This window comes from Chiloscyllium punctatum, chromosome 3, assembly GCF_047496795.1.
Source record: "Chiloscyllium punctatum isolate Juve2018m chromosome 3, sChiPun1.3, whole genome shotgun sequence".
NCBI classification, from domain to species: domain Eukaryota; kingdom Metazoa; phylum Chordata; class Chondrichthyes; order Orectolobiformes; family Hemiscylliidae; genus Chiloscyllium; species Chiloscyllium punctatum.
Genome location: NC_092741.1, coordinates 121,018,077 through 121,040,399, shown reverse-complemented (window position 1 = coordinate 121,040,399; position 22,323 = coordinate 121,018,077). Strand labels below are relative to the sequence as shown.

Below are 22,323 nucleotides of genomic sequence, written 5' to 3'. Positions count from 1 at the left end.
GTGGAGAGGTTTGAGAGCATCAAGTTCCTAGGAGTGATGATAACCAACAATCTGCCCTGGACATCTCGTGTAGATGCCATGGTCAAGAAGGCACAACAATGTCTCTTCTTCCTTAGGCAGCTGTAGGAGCATAATCCTGACCAGGTATGAAAATTCAGGAGGCAGGCAGAATTCTGACAAGTGGAATATTATTCAAGCAGAAACCACTTAATGCAGGGAGAGGGCCAAAGGATCCACCTCGAATCTGGCCTTGACGTACAAACATGATTTGTTTGCTTAATCTTTGGCTCAGATCAGAGAAAGACCAATGACACACACTAACTTGTACAGTAAAAAAAAGCCAGTATTGTATATAATTTTATGCTACAATGAACTCACAACATGATTCTGGCCCTTCCCTCCTAATCCATACATTCAATCCTGTAAAATACCTAATCAATGATAGGCATACCCAGGTTCCCATGATCTATGCATTCTATTCATTCGCATACCAAAGTTAATGGCCACACTCCCTCAGACTTGTCTCAGGCTGACTTATGTCAAAGGACAGTTTGAATTCTATTATTCACTGTATTCCATTCAATTACTCCTCTTACATTTCTCACCATCCTAATTATGTATGCAAAAATACAAAAGACAGTTAATTTTAACTGGTTGCTATAAGATTTGTAATATTGGTGTTTGTTCGGAAGTTGGTTATAAAGTGTAAGGTTCGATACAGCTATTTCTACTCTTAGTACTTTGTGATTAATGGGCTGTGAATAGTCCATTCTGTTCAGGGCATAGAGAGGGTATTTCCTAAAACTAATTAACTCACACATATAGGCATTATGCTTTTGTTATGTGCGTTTTTTTTAATGTTAAAAGCTATCCTTAAGGTTCTCTGGAGAATTTGTAACTAGAACCTATTGCATAATATTTCAGAGTGATTAATTTCAAAGAAACAACTATTTACTACAAAATAACTTTAACTGTTGCTCTGGTAGCTATTTAGGGAGTTAATAAGCTGTATCTTGCACCTGGCATGTTCATTCATTCACTGGGACAATTATTCTTCCGTTAATGAAACTGGAAATATCGTTTGGCTGTTTCGTAGGCATGCTCTTATCAAAACTGTCTGGGACAGTTGCTGCTCAAGGCCTTGGAGTAGTTCTGTTCAAAGGTACCAGTTGTTCTACTTAAAGGTTAGAATAAGCTGTGTCTTGTTTATTGGCCATTTTGTGTAAGCAAATTGTTTAATTCTACTTGGCCATTTTGTAAAAGCAGATGTGGACGATTTTGGTAAATGCAGGTACTGGTCACCCACAAGGATCATCCCTTTGACCATAGGCCAAATTATGGTCACAAGGCAGTTACCAATAAAAGATCCAAATAAAAGTCCATGAATCCAAACCAGAGTTCAAGAGTCCAAATTAAAGTCCAAAAGTAGCATCCTTCTACGACATTGCATCCATGATTCTCGTCTTGTCATTTGATCAACTAGTCATTGCCTTTTGTCACTCCACTAGTAGTCAGTTGGCTTAATAGCGCATAGTAGGGCTGCCACCTGGCTGAATGGTTGGGTCCATGGCTGTCCCGACCATCATCAGCTTTGTTATCATGGTGGCGGCATGTTTCAAGAGACAAAAGATGAGATATCAATTTCTAGACAAGAGAGATTTCCAGGGGACCTAGCCATTGATAGATGTTCTGTGTCCACACACCACATAAGTGCCATTGTAAGGGGGTAAATCAGGTGATCAACTCGGGGTGCCAGCTTTTCTAGCATATTCCCTCATTCATGGTTTAAGGTCCGAGGGAGTGTTGCTGAACAAAGAGACTTTGGAATGCAGGTTCATAGCTCCTTGAAAGTGGAGTCGCAGGTAGCTAGGACAGTGAAGAAGGCGTTTGGTATGCTTTCCTTTATTGGTCAGAATATTGAGTACAGGAGTTGGGAGGTCATGTTGCAGCTGTACAGGACATTGGTTAGGCCACTGTTGGAATATTGTATGCAATTCTGGTCTCCTTTCTATCAGAAAGATGTGAAATTTGTAAGGGTTCAGAAAAGATTTACAAGGGTGTTGCCAGGATTGGAGGATTTGAGCTACCAGGAGAGGTTGAATAGGCTGGGGCTGTTTTCCCTGGAGTGCTGGAGGCTGAGGGGTGACTTTACAGATGTTTGTAAAATCATAAGGGGCATGGATAGGATAAATAGATACAGTCTTTTCCCTGGATTGGGGGAGTCCAGAACTAGAGGGCACAGGTTTAGGGTGAGAGGGGAAAGATATAAAAGAGACCTAAGGGGCAACTTTTTCACGCAGAGCGTGGTACGTGTATGGAATGAGCTGCCAGAGGATGTGGTGGAGGCTGGTATAATTGCAACATTTAAGAGACATTTGGATGGGTATATGAATAGGAAGGGTTTGGAGGGATATGGGCCGGGTGCTGGCAGGTGGGACTAGACTGGGTTGGGATGTCTGGTCGGAATGGATGGGTTGGACCGAAGGGTCTGTTTCCATGCTGTACATCTCTATGACTCTATAACTCTTGTGGAGGATGTGAATTTCACCTTTATAAACCATTTCTCTTGTTTACTTAGGATTCGACAGTGTGTACAGCACAAGAAATAGGCCATTTGATCTAACCACATAGCTGTTTAGTCTTCACTTGTGTTCTCCCATATTTACTCATCTCTGTCTATTATTGCAATCTGTATTCCTACGTCTCCTATTGTCCCCTTAAATGTATCTATTCTCTTCTTCCACTTCCTGTGGTAGGGAATTCCATATGCGTACCACACCTTTAGATAAAAGAGATTCTTCTGTTGGATTTCTCGGTGATATCTAGTTATGCTCTTCACCCTAAGTGGAAACATTCTCTCTGCAGCCACCCAATCAAAACCTTTCATAGACCTCTGTTATGACCTCACCATGTTTTGTTGAACAGAAAAGAGATTTAGCTGGTAAATCCTTACGTCCCACATATACCTGCATATTTCTGTATCATTCTTGAAAATCTTCTTTGAACCTTCTGTCTCCATATCTTTTCTATACAAAACTGACCAAAACTGCACACAAGACATTAGGTTTGCTCTCAGCAACATTTGATACAAGTTTAGGATAACTTCCTTTTTGTCAATTCCATCCCTTTTGCAAAAGAATTTAGTGCTTGGTATTTGTTTTTAATAGCCTTGCTAGCCTGTGATGCAATTTTCATTGGTTAATCCAAGAGATCTTGTTGTTCCTCAATTTCACCTACATTTGCAACTTTCAAGTTATAAATGACCTCCATATTCTTCCCTACCAAAATGTACTACTACATTATCTGTCTTGAACTTCACTTGCCCATTCTGCAAGTTTATTTATAAACTCCTGTAATTTATTGCAGTTTTCCTCCGTACTGAAAATCTCCCACAATTTAGTGTAATCTGCAAATTCATACATTGTTTTTGTTTCCAAGTCAAATTGTTCTGTAAATAGTGAGCAGCAGCAATTCCAGCATTGATCTTTGTGGAAGATCACTTCCTACATTCATCCAGTTTGCATTCCGTTTTCGTGTCATAGATTAGATTAGATTAGATTACTGAATATGGAAACAGGCCCTTCGGCCCAACAAGTCCACACCAACCCTCCGAAGAGCAACCCACCCAGATCTATTACCCTACATTTTCCCCTTTACCTAACACTATGGGCAATTTAGCATGGCCAATTCACCTAACCTGCACACTTTTGGATTTTTTAAATGATGATACTTCTAATTATCTTATATGCAAATATCTCCAGATAGATTTTACTACTTTTTTTTTCCAGTCCAATGACCTGTCTCCACTGTCAAGCTTCTGTTTTGAACACAGCACCACAGTCATTGGTGACCCTGTGGCAAATGGAATTTAATTTAGATAAATTTGAGGTGCTACCATTTTGGAAAGGCAACTCAGAGCAGGACTTATACATTTAATGGTAAGCTCCTAGGGAGTGTTGCTGAACAAAGAGACCTTTGAGTGCAGGTTCATAGTTCCTTGAAAGTGGAGTCGCAGGTAGATAGGATAGTGAAGACGCTGTTTGGTATGCTTTCTTTTATTGGTCAGAGCATTGATTATAGGAGTTGGAAGGTCATGTTGTGGCTATACAGGACATTGGTTAGGTCACTTCTAGAATATTGTGCGCAATTCTGGTCTCCTTCCTATCAGAAAGATGTTGTGAAACTTGAAAGGGTTCAGAAAATATTTGCAAGGATGTTTCCAGATTTGGATGGTTTGACCTTTAGAGAGAGTCTTAATAGACTGGAGTGTCGAAGGTTGAGGGCTGACCTTATAGAGGTTTATAAAATCATGAGGGGCATGGATAGGGTAAACAAGGTTTTTTCCCTGGGGTGGGGCAGTCCAGAACTAGAGGGCATAGATTTAGAGTGAGGGGAGAATGTTTTAAAAGGGACCTAAGGGGCAACGTTTTCACACAGAGGATGGTGTATGTATGGAATGAGTTGCCAGAGGAAGTGGTGCATGCTGGTACAATTACAATATTTAAAAGGCATCTGGATGGGTATATGAATAGGAAGGGTTTGGAGGGATATGGGCCAAGTGCTGGTATGTGGGACTAGATTGGGTTGGGACATCTGGTCGGCATGGATAAGTTGGACCGAAGGGTCTGTTTCTGTGCTGGACATCTCTCTGACTCTATAACATAGTAAAACATCCTTAAAGTGCTTCTCAGGAATGTTTCAAAACATAATTTGACACTGAGGGTCAGAGGGCGATAATGAGAAAAAAGCTTTGTTGAAAAGACAGGTTTTTTAGGATCAACTTAAAGGAAGTAGAGAGGTTTAGAGAAGGAATTCTGCAGCTTTATGCTTGAACAACTTAAATTTATCATTGTCATTCAGGGATACCCAAGAGGCCAGACTTGGAGGAACACAGAAACGTTTATAGGGCTGGAGGAAGTTGTTGAGATAGGGACGAGTGAAGTTTTTGAAAATCAGACTGAGTATTTTGAAATCAAGCTGTTGCCAAACTGGAAGCCAACAAACATCACCAACCATGGGTGATGAGTGAATAGGATACAGGTTTCATTGTTCTGAATGAGTTTAGGTTTATTCAAGATGCAAGGTGGGAAGTCAGCTCAGAATGTTGAAATGGTCAAAGTGACAAATAAAACCTCTGTACTCTGCTGTATTAACCACGACTTACATGTTCCCTTTCAAGCCACACCATATTGACTTTGAAGTATGTCACTCTTCCTTCAATGTTGCTGGGTGTCTCTCCCTCAAGGCATTGTGGGTCTACCTATGACACATGGACTGCAGTGGTTCAAGAAGGCAGCTCACCATGTCTTATCAAGGGCAACTAGGGATGGGCAATAAATTCTGGTTCAGCTAGCAACACCAACACCCATGAATGAATAAGAAAAGGTTATATTTAAATACTTAATCGGTGCTAGGAATTCATGATCAGTGATTGCTGATATCTTTGCACACTTCTTAACCTTGTGCTTGCCAAATGTCAAATCAAGCTGTATATTTCTGTTCCTTGGCTTGTGAATACTAAAGGCAAATATAATGAATTCATTGTCTCTAACTTGATCCCTCCCTTGAAGAGTTGTGACCTGACCTAATTGAAAACAAGTCTTTTGTGTGACTACCATAATACACCATAATATTGACCTAGTCTGACCTTTATGTGGTCGTGATCATGGCCTTTGACTTTCCATCTCAATCATGTTTTAATTTATTCATTCACAGAATGTGTGCATTTATTGGATTAGACTAGCCCAGTAATAATTGCCCATCCTTAATTACTGTCTGGTGGTGGTGAACTGCCCCCTTGAACTGCTGCAGTCTGTGGGAGTAGGTGCACTCATAGTGCTGTTGGGAAGAGAGTTGCACATGGTTGACTGAGCAACAGTGAAGGAGCAGTGATATAGTTCCAAATGTGGATGCTCCTTGTTCTGTGGGTGCTCTCAGGCATCTGATGTCATTGTTGTTCGAGGTGGTAGAGACTGCAGGTTTGGTGCTGTCGAAGGATGTTTCCAGATTTGGATGGTTTGACCTATAGAGAGAGTCTTAATAGACTGGGGTATCGAACGTTGAGGGGTGACCTTAGAGGTTTATAAAATCATGAGGGGCATGGATCGGGTAAATAGACAAGGTTTGAGTACATATTATAAATGGTACATACTGCTGCCATTAAAGAGAGTGAATATTGAGGGTGATGATGGGGTGTCCGTCAAACTGGCTGTTTTGTCCTTGTTGATGTCAAGCTTCTTGAGTGTTGTTGGAACGACACTTATCCAGGCAAATAGAGAGTTTTGTGCCACACTCCTGACTTGTGTCTTGGAGGCTGTGTGCAGACATTTGAGGAATTAGGAAATGAATTACTCTTTTATATTTTAAAATTCATTCCGAGTTGGGCTTTCTGGCTGGCCCAGCATTTATGGATCATTCCTACTAGCCCTTGAGAACGTGGCAGTGAGCTGCTTTTCTGAATTGCTGGAGTCTATTTGGTGTAAGTGCACCCACAATGCTATTAGCAAGGAGTCCCAGGATTTTGACCAGGCTTTTGGCAGTTAGTGAGGTAAAAACAATGACTGCAGATGCTGGAAACCAGATTCTGGATTAGTGGTGCTGGAAGAGCACAGCAGTTCAGGCAGCATCCAAGTAGCTTCGAAAATGACATCTCGGGCAAAAGCCCTCCTGATTGAAGGGCTTTTGCCCGAAACGTCGATTTCGAAGCTACTTGGATGCTGCCTGAACTGCTGTTCTCTTCCAGCACCACTAATCTAGATTTTGGCAGTTAGTGGTGAGATTACCCACTGCAGGATTCTTAACCTCTGACCTGCTATAGTAGCCATAATATTTATTCAGCTTGTTCAATACAAGTTCTGGTCAATGGCTACCCACGTGATACTGATAGTATGGGATCCATTGATAGAATCTAACCATCTTGTTGAAGATTGTCATTGTCTGATACTTGTGTGGCACAAATGTTACTTAGAGTCATAGAGATGTACAGCATAGAAACAGACCCTTCGGTCCAACCCGTCCGTGCCGACCAGATATCCCAACTCAAATCTCGTCCTACCTGCCAGCACCTGGCCCATATCCCTCCAAACCCTTCCTATTCATATACACATCCAAATGCCTCTTAAATGTTGCAATTGTACCAGCCTCCACCACATCCTCTGGCAGCTCATTCCATGAACTCACCACCCTCTGTGTGAAAATGTTGCCCCTTAGGTCTCTTTTATACCTTTCCCCTCTCACCCTAAACCTATGCCCTCTAGCTCTGGACTCCCCAACTCCAGGGAAAAGACTTTGCCTATTTACCCTATCCATGCCCCTCATAATTTTGTAAACCTCTATAAGGTCTCCCCTCAGCCTCCGACGCTCCAGGGAAAACAGCCCCAGCCTGTTCAGCCTCTCCCTATAGCTCAGATCCTCCAACCCTGGCAACATCCTTGTAAATCTTTTCTGAACCCTTTCAAGTTTCACAACGTCTTTCCGATAGGAAGGAGACCAGAAGTACACGCAATATTCCAACAGTGGCCTAACCAATATCCTGTACAGCTGCAACATGACCTCCCAACTCCTGTACTCAATACTCTGACCAATAAAGGAAAGCATACCAAGTGCCTTCTTCACTGTCCTATCTACCTGTGAATCTACGTTCAAGGAGCTATGAACCTGCATTCCAAAGTCTCTTTGTTCAGCAACACTCTCTAGGACCTTACCATTAAGTGTATAAGTCCTGCTAAAATTTGCTTTCCCAAAATGCAGCACCTCACATTTATCTGAATTAAACTCCATCTGCCACTTCTCAGCCCATTGGCCCATCTGGTCCAGATCCTGTTGTAATCTGAGGTAACCCTCTTCGCTGTCAACTATACCTCCAATTTTGGTGTCATCTGCAAACGTACTAACTGTGCCTCTTATGCTCACATCCAAATCATTTATGTAAATGACAAAAAGTAGTGGACCCAGCACCGATCCTTGTGGCACTCCACTGGTCACAGGCCTCCAGTCTGAAAAACAACCCTCCACCACCATCCTCTGTCTTCTACCTTTGAGCCAGTTCTGTATCCAAATAGCTAGTTCTCCCTGTATTCCATGAGATCTAACCTTGCTAATTAGTCTCCCATGGGGAACCTTTTCGAATGCCTTGCTGAAGTCAATATAGATCACATCTACTGCTCTGCCCTCAAGGGTTTTCTTTGTTACTTCTTCAAAAAACTCAATCAAGTTTGTGAGACATGATTTCCCACACACAAAGCCATGTTGACTATCCCTAATCAGTCCTTGCCTTTCCAAAAACGTGTACATCCTGTCCCTCAGGATTCCCTCCAACAACTTGCCCACCACCAAGGTCAGGCTCACCAGTCTATAGTTCCCTGGCTTGTCTTTACCACCCTTCTTAAACAGTGGCACCACATTTGCCAACCTCCTGTCTTCCGGCACCTCACCTATGACTATCGATGATACAAATATCTCAGCAAGAGGCCCTGCAATCACTTCTCTAGCTTCCCACAGAGTTCTCATGTACACCTGATCAGGTTCTGGGGATTTATCCACTTTTAACAATCTTTAACTGTCGTTTCAATACAGTCCAATTTTGGGATTTGTCCAGGTCTTGCTACATTTGGACATGGACTGCTCAGTATATTAGGAATTGCGAATGGTGCTGAACATTATGCAATCATCAATGAACATTCCTGCTTCTGACCTTATGATGGAGGGAAGGTTCTTTGATGAAGCAGCTAAAGGTGGTCCTGTAGCAATGTTGTTGAGTTAAGACAGCTGACCTTCAACAACACCAACCATCTTCCTTTCTGCTAGACATGATTCCCACCAGTGGAGAGTTTATTCCCCTCATTCTCATTGACACCTTTTATTTTTGATAGGTCCTCAATGCCAAAGTTGGTCAAATGTGAGCTTGATGTCAATGGTGGTCACACTCAGCTCACTTCTGGAGCTCAATTGTTTTTGTCCTTGTTTGAGTCAAGGCTGTGTTGAGGTCAGAAGCTGAGTAGCCCCAGTGAAATCCAAACTGGGCTTCAGTAAGCAGATTACTGCTAACCAAGTGCTACTTCATAGCACTGTTAATGAACCTTTTCATCACTTTACTAATAAGTAAGAATACACTGAAGGGGCAGTAATTGGCCGGATTGGATTTGGCCTTTTTGTGTACCAGACGTACGTGGGTAATTTTCTACATTGCCAGGGCTGTAACTTGTGACACAATTCCTTGCTTCTGACCTGCTCTTACAATCGCAGTATTTATGTATAAGGTTCAGTTCAGTACCTGGTCAGTAGTATCGCCTGCCACCCGTGATGTCAATTGTGGGGATTCCATAAGCATCATAATACTACGGAATGTCATGGGGAGATCATTGGATTCTCTTTGGAGATGGCCATTGCCTGGCACAAATAGTATGAATGTTATTTGTCAATTATGAGCCCAAGTCTGAATGTTGTCCTGCTTATTAGATGGTCGTTGCCACTGTTTATAGCCATCCTATACTTCCTGGAATTTATAAGTGAAATATCAAAGTGCCATACAACTGTCGTGATGTATTAGACAAACCTAAGTCTTTAATCACTTAGAATGGGGATGCAGGTTTTGATTGATTAATATGTAAATCCCAGATTTTTTTCAGGTCACTTAAGATTTTATCAGTAAATTTAAAAATGTGACGTCTCAGCTCAGACAATACATTAAAGATGTGAGGTTAGAGTTTGTCTGTATCCCACCCTGAAGTCAGACTGGTTTTATTTCCAAAGTCAGGTTTACGTAGTAATCAATCAAAACCTGCATCCCCATCCTAAGTGATTAAAGACTTAACAGCTACCTAGGTTTGTCTAATACATCGCATCAGTTGTATGACGCTTTGACCTTTTACTTATAAATTCTGTGTCCCATGATCCTGTCCCATTAGCTACCTAACGAAGGAGCAGCACTCTGAAAGCTTGTACTTTCAAAGAAAGCTGTTGGACTATAACCTGGTGTTGTGTGATTTTTAACTTTGTCCTTAATTTAGGGATTAAGTGAACAAACTGAGTTGCCTCTCCCTTCATGTCCAACTTAGTATTGTCTTCATGGCTTTGAAAGATAGTGCCTCCAAAAACCTGTTGGACTATAATCTGGTGTTGTGTGATTTTTTAACTCTGTCCACCCCAGTCCAACACCGGCACGTTCAAATCATGGGAAACAGTAGAATTCCTGCCATCATTTTGAGTTGTCTTGCTTCAAACTTCTTTATTTGCAATGCTCCCTGAAACTCTCTGCTGTCCTTGTTCTTTCCTCTCTTTCCCAAATCTGATTCCTTCTCTTTTTCTTGAAATTCCAAGTTCCACTGCTGTAATTTTAATCTCTGCTGTTACTCCATCCGTTTAATCACCCTCCGTTTCTACCTGTGAACTGGCAGCCACTCCTTTTAAAAAAATTGGGGTGTGGAGCTTTCAGGCACAACTCTAATCCCTACCACCTTGATAAGTCTAAATGTTGGAATGACAGAACATTTAAATCCTCAAAAAAACCCCTAATTCTGCTAGGAGTACACTGATATCACATGCAAAAGTTTCTGTACTTTTAGCAGTAGGAACTCAAGAAAGCCTTTTGAAGTTTTTCTTTGGTTTCAGAGTGACAATTTACCCACTCAAATTAATTCGCGGGTTGAAATCACACAGCCCCAATTTGTTACGATCAGACCCTATGTGAGTTTCCCGAATTTGTTACAGTTCCAGAAAGGAGCTGATTAAGCTCACAGATATGGAAGGATGATTTGGTCCCATTTTTTAATTCACCAGACCCTCTTGACTGGTTACATCAAGGTTAATTTAAAAAAGTAGATACCTTATCGATACCTTTCTCCCAGGCTCAAATTAACTTATGTTTTAAAAGGAGCCAATTTAACCAGGCTTTCTTGAATTAAGAAAGAGTGGGTTTATTAATTGCTACTCACAAAAAGAAATAATAAACCAGTACACAGATTTGAAATACGAGGTTATGTTCTCCACATTGTTAATGAAGAGCAGATCATTGTAGCTGTTGCAGTAGATGTTACCAGGAGCAAGATCCTTTGTTTTGTGGATTAGTGAGTTTCTATAGTTCTGATGCCGTTTAAACTGTAGTTGAATTTGAAGTGATTGGAACCATGTTGACCTCGTTGACTGAGGTTATTGATTGGCCCAGGTTAATAACCCTAATCGGAAATCCCTGGCTGGCTATTCTAACCAGGAGATGAGAATCTCCGCAGTTCTGGTGACTGACTCTGAGCGGGCTGGCCATTCCTAGTATACTGTGCACAACTAAATAAAGGGTGACTTAGTGATGGGATACTGACCTCTGTGAAGTTATTTCAGAATTCCGGCATTCAGGGTGAGAAGTGGTCCTTTTGTTGTCATGTTTCCTTTTTATCTAGTTTGCAGTACTCTGAGTATAAGTTGAAAATGTGTTGCTGGAAAAGCGCAGCAGGTCAGGCAGCATCCAAGGAACAGGAGAATCAACGTTTCGGGCATCAGCCCTGGCTTATGCCTGAAACGTCGATTCTCCTGTTCCTTGGATGCTGCCTGACCTGCTGCGCTTTTCCAGCAACACATTTTCAGCTCTGATCTCCAGCATCTGCAGTCCTCACTTTCTCCTCTGAGTATAAGCACAGCATCTGTAAATCAAACATAACATGGAGATTAAAACAGAAAATGCTGGAGAAACTCAATGTCTGGCAGCAACTATGCGGAGAGAAATAAAGTTAACGTTTGAATCCAGCATGTCTCTTAGGATCATAGAAGCAGACCATTCAGCACATCAAGTCCACACCGACCTTGCGAAGAGCATCCCAACCAGACCCACTCCCCTACCCTATATTTTACATTGCTAATCCCCATAGCCTGCATATCCCTGGACACTATGGACAATTTAGCATGGCTAATCCACCTAACCTATACATCTTTGGACTGTGGGAGGAAACCAGGGGAAACCTACACAGACCCTGAGAGAATGTACAAGCTCCACACAATCACCCAAGGTTGGAATAAAACCTGGGTCCCTAGTGTAGTGAGGCAGCAGTGCTACCGTTTTTTGGAAGAGTAGTGCTGAATGCTAATCCTATGAAATTCCATAAATTTAAAGACACCTTTACATTTTCTGATTGGGCAAATGAAAAGTATTTATTCTACATATCACCTTTCCGACTGAAAATCGAATAGATCCTAGCATTTGGCCACACCACCCTACACCACACCTCACCTCTCTATAACTGATAATCCCCGTCACTCTCCATGTCCCATGTTTTGAATGAGAGAAATAATCAAATAACCTCTCTAAATTATGAGAGTTGAGGAAGAAGCCATTATAAGGACATAGGAAAATGGAGAAGGAGTAGACCATACAGACTCTTGAGCTTGATCATGGCTGATTGTGTGCTTCAGTCCCATTTTCCCACAGCACATCTATATTCCTTGATATCTTCAATAATTAGAAGTCGATCAGTCTCTGTCTTGAAAGTACTGCATGGATGATCCTCTGCAGTGCTTTGGGGCAGAGAATTCCAAAGATTCACCACCTTCCGAGGTAAGAAACTCCCTTACATTTCAGTCTCTAATGACCTGTGTCTCCTGGTCCTGGAATTGGCAGCCAGTGGCTTTGTGCGTTCACCCTGTTGAACGATGTAAGAGTTTTCTTTGCCTCAATGAGACTATCTGTCATTCTTCTAAATATAGAAAATGTCGGCCTATTCTCCTTAATCTCTCCTCACATGATAGTCTCACCATGTCAGGGATTAGTCTGGTTATAATCTACATTGCCTCTGTAGCAAGTGCATCCTGCCAGGTTTCATGGTTTGCTTTTATTCCATGTGACTTAACAGGGCAACCCTGAAAATCCAATCTTTGGGCAGAGAAAACAAGCGTTACTCTGAGCAAGAGGTGTTCTTAAATCAGAGTTTTGCTCCCTCTTTCTGTTTTTGTTGCTGCTTTTGCAGGAGAGTTTATCCAGTCAATTTCTGACTGTTTTGCAGCTTGTTGGATGAGAGGGTTTTTGAACTGAAGTCAATTAGCACCTTTATGTGCACCAATGTCAATTTACTCCTTTGTCAATATGTCCTGTCTACCTTTCAAGCAGATGCCATCCTTCCGCTATGAAAAGAGGATTTTCTGCAGAAGTCAATTATTTCGGCACGCATCCAGACCAGCAGTATCTGAGGAGTCATGAATGGTGCTGAACGTGGTGCAATCATTGGCAAACATCCCCACTTCTGATTGATGATGGGCGGAAGGTCATTAATGAAGCACCTGAAGATGGTGGGGCCTTGGACACTACCTTGAGAAGCCCCCACAGAGATATCCTAGAGCTGAGATGACTGACCTCCAACAACTTTTGTGCCAGGCATGACTCCAACTAGCAGAGGGTTTGTCCCCTGATACCCATTGATTCCAGCTTTGCTAGGATTCCTTGATGCCACACTTGTTCAAATGCAGCCTTGATGTCAAGGGTTGTCACTCCCACCTCACCTCTGGATTTCAGCTCTTTTGTCTATGATTGAGCCAAAGCTGAGTGGTCCTGGCTAAACCCAAACTGGGCGTAACTGAGCAGGTGCTGCTTAATAGCATTGTTGATGACATCTTGTCACTTTAGAGTCACAGAGATATACAGCACGGAAACAGACCCTTCGGTCTAACACATCCATGCTGACCAGATATCCCAAACTAATCTAGTCCCGTTTGGCAGCACCTGGCCCATATCCCTCCAATCCGTTCCTATTGATAAGCCCAACTAGATGCCTTTTAAATGTTGCTCTGACAGCTCATTCCACACACACACCATCCTCTGTGTGAAAAGTTGCCCCTTAGGTCCCTTTTATTATCTTTTCTCCTCTCACCCTAAACCTATGCCCTCTAGTTCTGGACTGTCCGTGATCAAGAGTAGACTGATGGGGCATTAATTGGCTGAGTTGGATTTGTGCTGCTTTTTATGTACAAAACATACCTGGGCAATGATCTACACTGTCGAGTAGATGCCAGTGTTGTAGCTGTACTGGAACATCTTGGCTAGGGGAGTTCTGGAGTACAAGTCTTCAGTACTATTATCGAAATATTGTCAGGGCCCATTGCCTTTTTTGTATCAAGTGTCTCCAACCATTTCTTGATATCACTTGGAGTGAATCTAATTGGCTGAAGACTGGCATCTGTAATGCTGGAAAGCACTGGAGGAAGGCGAGATGAATCGTCCACTTGGCACTTTTGGCTGAAGATTATTGTGAATGCTTCAGCCACATCCAGTTGCAGAATTATTGTTCAGACCAGATATCTTGTGTTCTTCTGTTGAATAGCTGGTATGAGGAGTAAAGCATTGGCCAGGACATCACTCAAATTTCTTTACTCGTCAAATAACATTCATTTAAGAGCATACTCAAAGACTTGATCTATTGCCTCTTCTTTAACATTGCTGAGAGAGTGCCATTCTGTTGAAGAGCAATGTACTTGAAGGCTATTAAAATCTGGAATGGCACTCATGTATAAGGCTCCATTTATCAAAGAAAATTATGACAAAGCTACAACTGATATTTAACTATTGTAATAAGAAGAGAGCTTTAAATGCCTCCTTGAAGTTGTCTATGAAAGAGATATGCATTAACATTAATGCTTCAGGAAGTCTGGCACTTGTTCAGAGCTTTTTACCTGAGGAATCTGTGGAAAGAAATGAACTCCTATCCCAGGAAAGCATATATATAGTAAGGGAACATATTGAAGGCATTCGTAACATTTCAGGCTGATTTTGTGCTACATTTAGTATTCTGTTTCACATATTTGTACAGCTATATAACCATTAGATATAAACATATGCTGTATATCGATTGCATCTTTAAAATTGAAACCTTCAACTTGCATTTATGTTCTCAATTTCTGTGACCTTTGTTAATCTTCCATCTTGCATGTGATGTGAAGAGCTTGTCCAGAAGATTTTATGCTTGCCTCTTTGATCTATTTGCTCTTATTTTCTCCTTTCTCTCCTATAGTACCCATGAAGCTATTTAAAAACAACATTTACTTTTTGTCTGTCACTAATCTTGTAACCTTTTGGAATCGAATTTAATCAATTCAATATACATCATAACCAGCTTAAAAGTAAACCTTTGAGTATATTCTCCAACAGTTAATAATTTATTTCCTCATGTCCCAATAGTCTGTCAACCAAACCTTTTGTGATATTTCTGTTTTCAGTCTCTGCTGAGAGTTTTTTGGAGATATTTTATATTCCTGATTTGAAAACAGTGATAAAAAGCAGTTCATAGATAAGATAACATTGTTTTCTTTGGTTGACCTAAGAAAAACAACAATTTTTAAAAAAAATTAAATCATCTACTAATAGGTGCTTGCAATGTGATTTTGAAATATTTCAAATAGAATATCTATGGAAAAGCATGATTATTTATCTGACAGTATCAACCAATGGGCTGGAAAGAGATTAAGACTGAGTGGAGGACAATTGCATAACATAGATTAAAAATGCACAATCAGTCCATGCCACTGCCTCCAGGAGTCATCGGTGAAGGAATTACCAAACATCTCTGTCCTGGCAAAAAATAATGTTGTCATTCTGTGCAACTAAGAAGCCATGATTGATGTTTGTTCAGTTTCAAATGCTAAGGAGAAACTACTTGGTATTTCAGAAATCCATGTAGTAATCCGTTCATCTGTTTGTGGAAAAACAACTAAAATCCAAAATAAACTTTCTGACTGATTTAAACTTTCTTTTCAGTGTTTAAATATGAATGTTGTGCACTTGTTACTTAAACTTCGTTGTGATTTGTTTTCTGTGGGTTGTAATTCTGGGTTTTTGTTTGGATAAGTTCAGACTTGCTGTGTCTCCTGAATTATTCTGGAATCTTCCTGAATTTAAGAATAGTTCCCCAGATACTGCAGCAACCCTAAAAAGAAATTATATGAACAACTTTCTCGCCTTTTTATGATTCACAACAGCATGACTGTACCATGTCCAAAATACAGTGCTTTCCTAAAATAATGTGGTGGATAAAGACGATTCTGGATTATAGTTATTGTGTACATCGGTGTTGACTGATTTAACAGGCAACAAACGATGGGCAGTGGAGTAACTGTATTTAGAAAACCACGGGATGAAATAGCCCATGTTGCAATTCCATCAAAGGTGCTAATACTAATTATATGAGCATAACAGATTAAATAATCACTGTAATTGTAAGAAACTTTGAAAATCCATCCTGTGATTGCTTAGTAAGTGGTCGAAGCGAGGACCTCCGGAAAAGCTTTTTCCTTCTGTTTATTATCAGTTTATCAGTTTATTATCGTAAAGCGTATGATTGTGAATCAAATGTAATTGTGAATTTGACAAAGAACAGTTGGCTAACAGTCTTTTGTTGTCTACACAGTTGCAAGATACAGGCTGTTTCAGGGCAGTCACACGACAGGCCATTTCAAAGTTCTGAACTGTGTATCGTTCTGAGGACAGTGTGTATTGTCAACACCAGATTCTAAATAAAGTCAGGCAAATTGACTTAAGTTACATCTTTTCAGGTCTAAATATATGTAGAGGAGACAATTAACAATGTGATTCTTCTTATCCAGTTAGTGACCAGAGGCTGTGAAACAGCAGAAATGACTCTGAGAAGGAACGGCCTTGGACAGCTAGGATTCCATGTTAACTTTGAAGGTATTGTGGCAGATGTTGAACCATTTGGATATGCTTGGAAAGCTGGCCTGAGGCAAGGGAGTCGTCTTGTTGAGATCTGCAAAGTAGCGGTGGCAACCTTGACCCACGAGCAGATGATCGACCTTTTACGAACCTCGGTGACTGTGAAAGTGGTGATTATTCAGCCTCATGAAGATGGATCACCCAGAAGGTAAGTAACTTTATCGTTTTGAGATATGTTGGTCAATAACTCATGGAATATGACTTTCGATAGATGCTTCAAAACAGTTTGAATGTGAACCTAAGTGTTCAGAGAATCTTTAACCTGAACATACTCATGGGCGGCACGATGACACAGTGGTTAGCACTGCTGCCTCACAGCGCCACAGACCTGGGTTCAATTCCAGCCTCAGGCAACTGTCTGTGTGGAGTTTGCACATTCTCCCCGTGTCTGCGTGGGTTTCCTCTGGGTGCTCTGGTTTCCTCCCACAATCCAAAAATATGTAGGTTAGGTGAATTGGCCATGCTACATTGTCTGTAATGGTAGCTGTAGGGGAATGGGTCTGAGTGGTTTGCTCTTCGGAGGGTCGTTCAACCGAAGGGCCTGTTTCCACACTCTAAGTAATCTAATCTAATCTCCGTAAACTACAACAAAGTCCAATGATGTAATTGCCACCTGTCAGCATTTAATTCTATCCTGGTTTTAATATAACTCAACTTTTTTTTAAAGTAACAAATAAAGCTGAGAAATGCTTGAAGATTTCTGCAGTGACAGTGCAAATTACCTACAACTAGCATTGTTTTTATTTCAAAAATGGCTGTTGTTGGGATTGAGCCTGAGAAAAACTTGATTTGACAATAACACTACTGTGACAAAGCTGTTTATTGCTGAAAAAGAGCATATTTTGTCAAAGTTTTTTTTGTCTTACACTCATAGTCTTAGAGATATACAGCATGCAAACAGACCCTTCGGTCCAACCCGTCCATGCCGACAGATATCCCAACCCAATCTAGTCCCACCTGCCAGCACCCGGCCCATATCCCTCCAAACCCTTCCTTTTCATATACCCATCCAAATGCCTCTTAAATGTTGCAATTGTACCAGCCTCCACCACATCCATACATGTACCACCCTCTGTGTGAAAACGTTTCCCCTTAGGTCTCTTTTATATATTTCCCCTCTCACCTCACCCTAAAACTATGCCCTCTAGTTCTGGACTCCCCGACCCCAGGGAAAAGACTTTGCCTATTTATCCTATCCATGCCACTCATAATTTTGTAAACCTCTATAAGGTCACTCCTCAGCCTCCGACGCTCCAGGGAAAACAGCCCCAGCCTGTTCAGCCTCTCCCTGTAGCTCAGATCCTCCAACCCTGGCAACATCCTTGTAAATCTTTTCTGAACCCTTTCAAGTTTCACAACACCTTTCCGATAGGAAGGAGACCAGAATATTCCAACAGTGGTCTAACCAATGTCTTGTACAGCTGCAACATGACTTCCCAACTCCAGTACTCAATACTCTTGACCAATAAAGGAAAGCATACCAAACGCCTTCTTCACTATCCTATCTATCTGCGACTCCACTTTCAAGGAGTAATGAACCTGCACTCCAAGGTCTCTTTGTTCAGTAACACTCCCTAGGACCTTACCATTAAGTGTATAAGTCCTGCTAAGATTTGCTTTCCCAAAATGCAGCACCTCGCATTTATCTGAATTTAACTCATTATTATATTTTGAAAAAAATATCCGTGTAAGGATGAAACAATTCACAAATGGCATCCTTTGTGTAGAGAAGATAAATTTGACCTCTTCGTTCTACTCAACCTGTCAGGAATGTTTGACATGGTTGATGACACCATCATCCTCCACTGTCCTTCTATTATCCACCTGGCTGGGACTCCTTTTGACATGGTTCCATTCTGAAAAGTCGAAGAAATACTCTGTTGCAAAACTTCAACACTGTGTTCAGTTGCAATAGTGAAGTGGTGTCTTTATTATGCCAACAGGAAGCCAACACTGGATAGTCATAGCGCTTCTCCACCAAGTTTCTTATGAGTACATACACTTGTTTTCATTATCAGTTACATCACAGCGGTATTATGTAGCCAAAAGGCCACAGCACAATGGCCTCTGATGGGCTGATAATTGTGTTCCTATACAGTAATTGCAATGCAGAGACTTGGTATGGTCCTGGAGATGGTAAAGAATGTGTGCATTCTGCATAAAAGGCTTACGGGGATGAATTGGTGTGATTTTGGCACCATTTAGATGATGTTACAGTTGTCTTCCCCATTTCTTAATTGTGTCTTCATTTCTTTGTGTTTCTTCTATTTCTTAATTGGGCTATCTTGATCCATTATTTGTGTATGGTTTGGCATTCTAGCTTCTGGTCCTGACTGCCAGTCTAAAATAAATCCAAATTTTGCACCTACAATTCTTTTCTATCTCATTGTAGTTAGACAATCAATTACAATAGTTTCTTTGGATACCGTTGATAAGTAACATAATCCAAAGGCACTGCATTAGTTTACACGTGTGCTGATGACAAATTATCACTATTTCTCTCAATTCCTCACTTCTACTAAATTATCAAACCTGTTTTTCTGGCATTCTGTGTGTCATAAAAGACACAATAACAGAAAAGTTGGTGTGAATGGGTTTGGACGCAGCCGATTTGGTTTTATGAATGACCTCTCATGCCTAACCAATCCACTGGAGATTTTTTGAGGACATACTAATGGAACAGATATTGGAGAATCTGTGGATGTGGTGTATTCGGATTTTCAGAAGACTTTTGGTAAGGAAACTCAAGTGGTTTGTGGGCAAAGTTTAAGCACATGGGATAAGGGGTAATATATTCGGATCGATCAAGAATTAATTGACAGACATGAAACAGAGAGTGGAAGTAAATGACTCTCTTTGTGAGTAGCAGGCAATGAGTGACTGGTGGGGTACTGCAAAAATCAGTGCTTGGAGCTCCAGCTATTTATGATACATATGAATGATCTGGATGAGGAAATCCAAATACAACATTTCCAATTTTGCTGATGACACAAAACTGAGCAAGATAGAGAGATGTAAGGAGGATGATTCAAACTGATTTAGACAAACTGATGAGTGGATAAACACAACAGATGTGTTTAAGCCACAACATGGCTTAATGTGATGTTATTCACATTGACATGGAAAACAGAAAAGCAGACTATTGTTTAAATGGCTTTATATTAGGAAATGTGGGTATACAAAAGGATCTGGGTGACCTTATACACCAGTCAGTGAAGGTAGACAGGCAAGTGCATGAAGCAATTGGGAAGGCAAATGAGATACTGGCCTTCTTTGCAAGAGGATTTGAATTCAGAAGGAGAGACAGCTAACTGCTGTTATACAGGGTCCTAGTGAGACCGCATATGGAGTATTGTGTGTTTTCCAAAAGCTTTTTTTCCAAAGTTCCAAAACAATGCAACAGCATATAAAACAGTAATTGCTGCTCCTGGAATTTGAGGAAATCACCTCCAACACCTAAAATACCTCAAAAAGAAGGAGCAGCTGTAAGTCATTGAATATGTTCAAGAAAGATAAATTTCAAGATTTTAAAGGCATAAAGGTGTATGGGGAGAAACTGGGAAACTGGCATTGAGATAGAAGATCGGCCACGATCATACTGAATGGCGGAGCAAGCTCGAAGGGCTGACTAGCCTATTCCTGCTCTTAGATTTTATATTTAGATCCTACTTTGATCAGGTTTTTGTTAATCTAACCTAATACTTTCTTTGACTCTGTGCAATTCTTAGTTTTATAATTCTACTGTAAAGCACCTTGGAATTTTGCATTATGTTAAAGGTGTTATATAAATATTTGTTGTGATCAGAATATTGCTTCTCTAATGAAACGTCCGAATGCAGGAATCCCTCCTTCATGCTCATCTATAGTCTTTGTAACTGGTTTTTTTTGTGCAAGGCTTTTAATGAGTACAATCTTTCTTCTTTTAAGTGTCTCAGTCAGGATGAATGGGCTGTGAATTTGTGCTTGTTTATGAGCTCAGATATTGCTCGGACGTCAAGCTGTGACTACAGGTGCATGACATAATTTACCTTTTCTGATTGCTCATGATCCAGTTTAATTCAGAGTAATTCCCTCTTAACTAGCTCATTTTATTTTCAAATGGCCATCTGCTTCAAAACCTGGCTAATTAATTTGAATTCCATGGTTGTTGCATATGCTATGCAGAGCTTTGGCAAAGTGGGTGATGAAGAGCGGACTTGAGTTTTTTTTTGATACATTTGCTAATTGGGCAGTAAGATTATAATATGATTCGATCATAGTTGCCTCCTGAATTAAAATGCCTCAATTAAAATGTAATTGTTTTCCTGTTTGAAAGAAAAATTTACCTTGTATAATTTGCCACTTATCAAGGCACTGCAAGAACAAGAGAGTTTTTAGTAGAATGCAAACTGCCGGTTGCTGCTACTGGTTTGACTCTGATAGAGTAAGAATGAACAAATCTCGTCCTGAGGAACATGGGAAGAAACAAGCAATCAAAAAAAGTATCCAATACTCATTAAGTATCCTGCTTCTATTAATAGCATGCCCATTCCATTGCGCTCCAAGCAGTAACGCCTGTAATATTCTTAAGCTGCCTATTTGACATCTATGCAATATGTTTTAGGCTCGTAATCATTAGCAAGCAAGACAATTAGAAGCAGTTGTTTTCACGACATTGGTTATTGAGGTTATCAATCTTAGGTTTTCATTAAGAGAATGATTAGAGATGTTAGAAATTTCCTTTACAAAAGAGATTTATTGAATTGAAGCATGGAATATTTTTCCAACTGCTTCCATGTTGTTTCCATGGACAGTTATTACATATTAAAGACAGTATTCTACAGCCAGCTAAACAGAGGAACCTACACTCTGGAGCATCCTATATTTAGATATAAAGACATTTTGAAAGTCAATTTCAGGGTCTATAAATTGGACTTTATTACATTGAGGGAAAAACAACTCTGGATAAAACCAAAAGGAGAAATCTCCATCGTCAAGCAATCACAACATTTATGGAAAAATGAGTAAGGTCCCTCCACATCAGTGAACAGATGACCAAGTTAGTACCTTCACACACTCTTCCTGCAATACTTCATCTGTAATATTTGTATTTGGATCTGAAAATCAAGAATTGATTTAACATCTTTTTTTCATTTAGTGGATGTGCATATTTGGAATTTTATACCCCAGAAGGTTGTGAATACTTCATAGCAGAGTGTTTTAAGAATGAGATCAACTGAATTTTTTTAATCAAGGGAGATATGGAGCAAGTAACAATGTGCATTTGAGGTAAAAGATGAACCATGGTTGTATTGAATAGACTTGAGGCCAAAATGGTCTATTCATATAACTCAGGCTTTTTACTTGCTCTGTATATCTCATGTACACTTGAAACTTCTAACAGTCTTTTGTTCTTGATTGACTTAGATGTTTCTTACCTGATTTTTCTGTACAAAGCAATTGGAAGTCCAATGTGCATTTTTGGATGCAAGTTGTTAATGGAATTTGAGTATGTTAGAGATGCAGCAACGTGGGGACGGGGGTATGGGATAGGCAAGGAAGTTAAGGGGAAATGGAATGGTGAGAGGATGTTAAAGCTTGAGAAGGAAGAGACTGACTATTCATTTGGAGGAAATCATAAAAGAGTT

At 40.5% G+C, this 22,323-nt stretch overlaps 1 protein-coding gene across 10 annotated transcripts in view; it reads left to right on the top strand.

Moving 5' to 3' along the window:
- Positions 1-22,323, top strand: part of sipa1l2 (signal induced proliferation associated 1 like 2) — a 682,609-nt gene that overhangs the window by 441,631 nt on the left and 218,655 nt on the right. For all 10 annotated transcript variants that reach the window (XM_072559738.1, XM_072559717.1, XM_072559727.1 and 7 more), the window contains one exon: positions 16,570-16,844. In XM_072559738.1, coding sequence (XP_072415839.1) covers positions 16,570-16,844 — 275 coding nt within the window. The remainder of the gene's footprint in view (positions 1-16,569; positions 16,845-22,323) is intronic.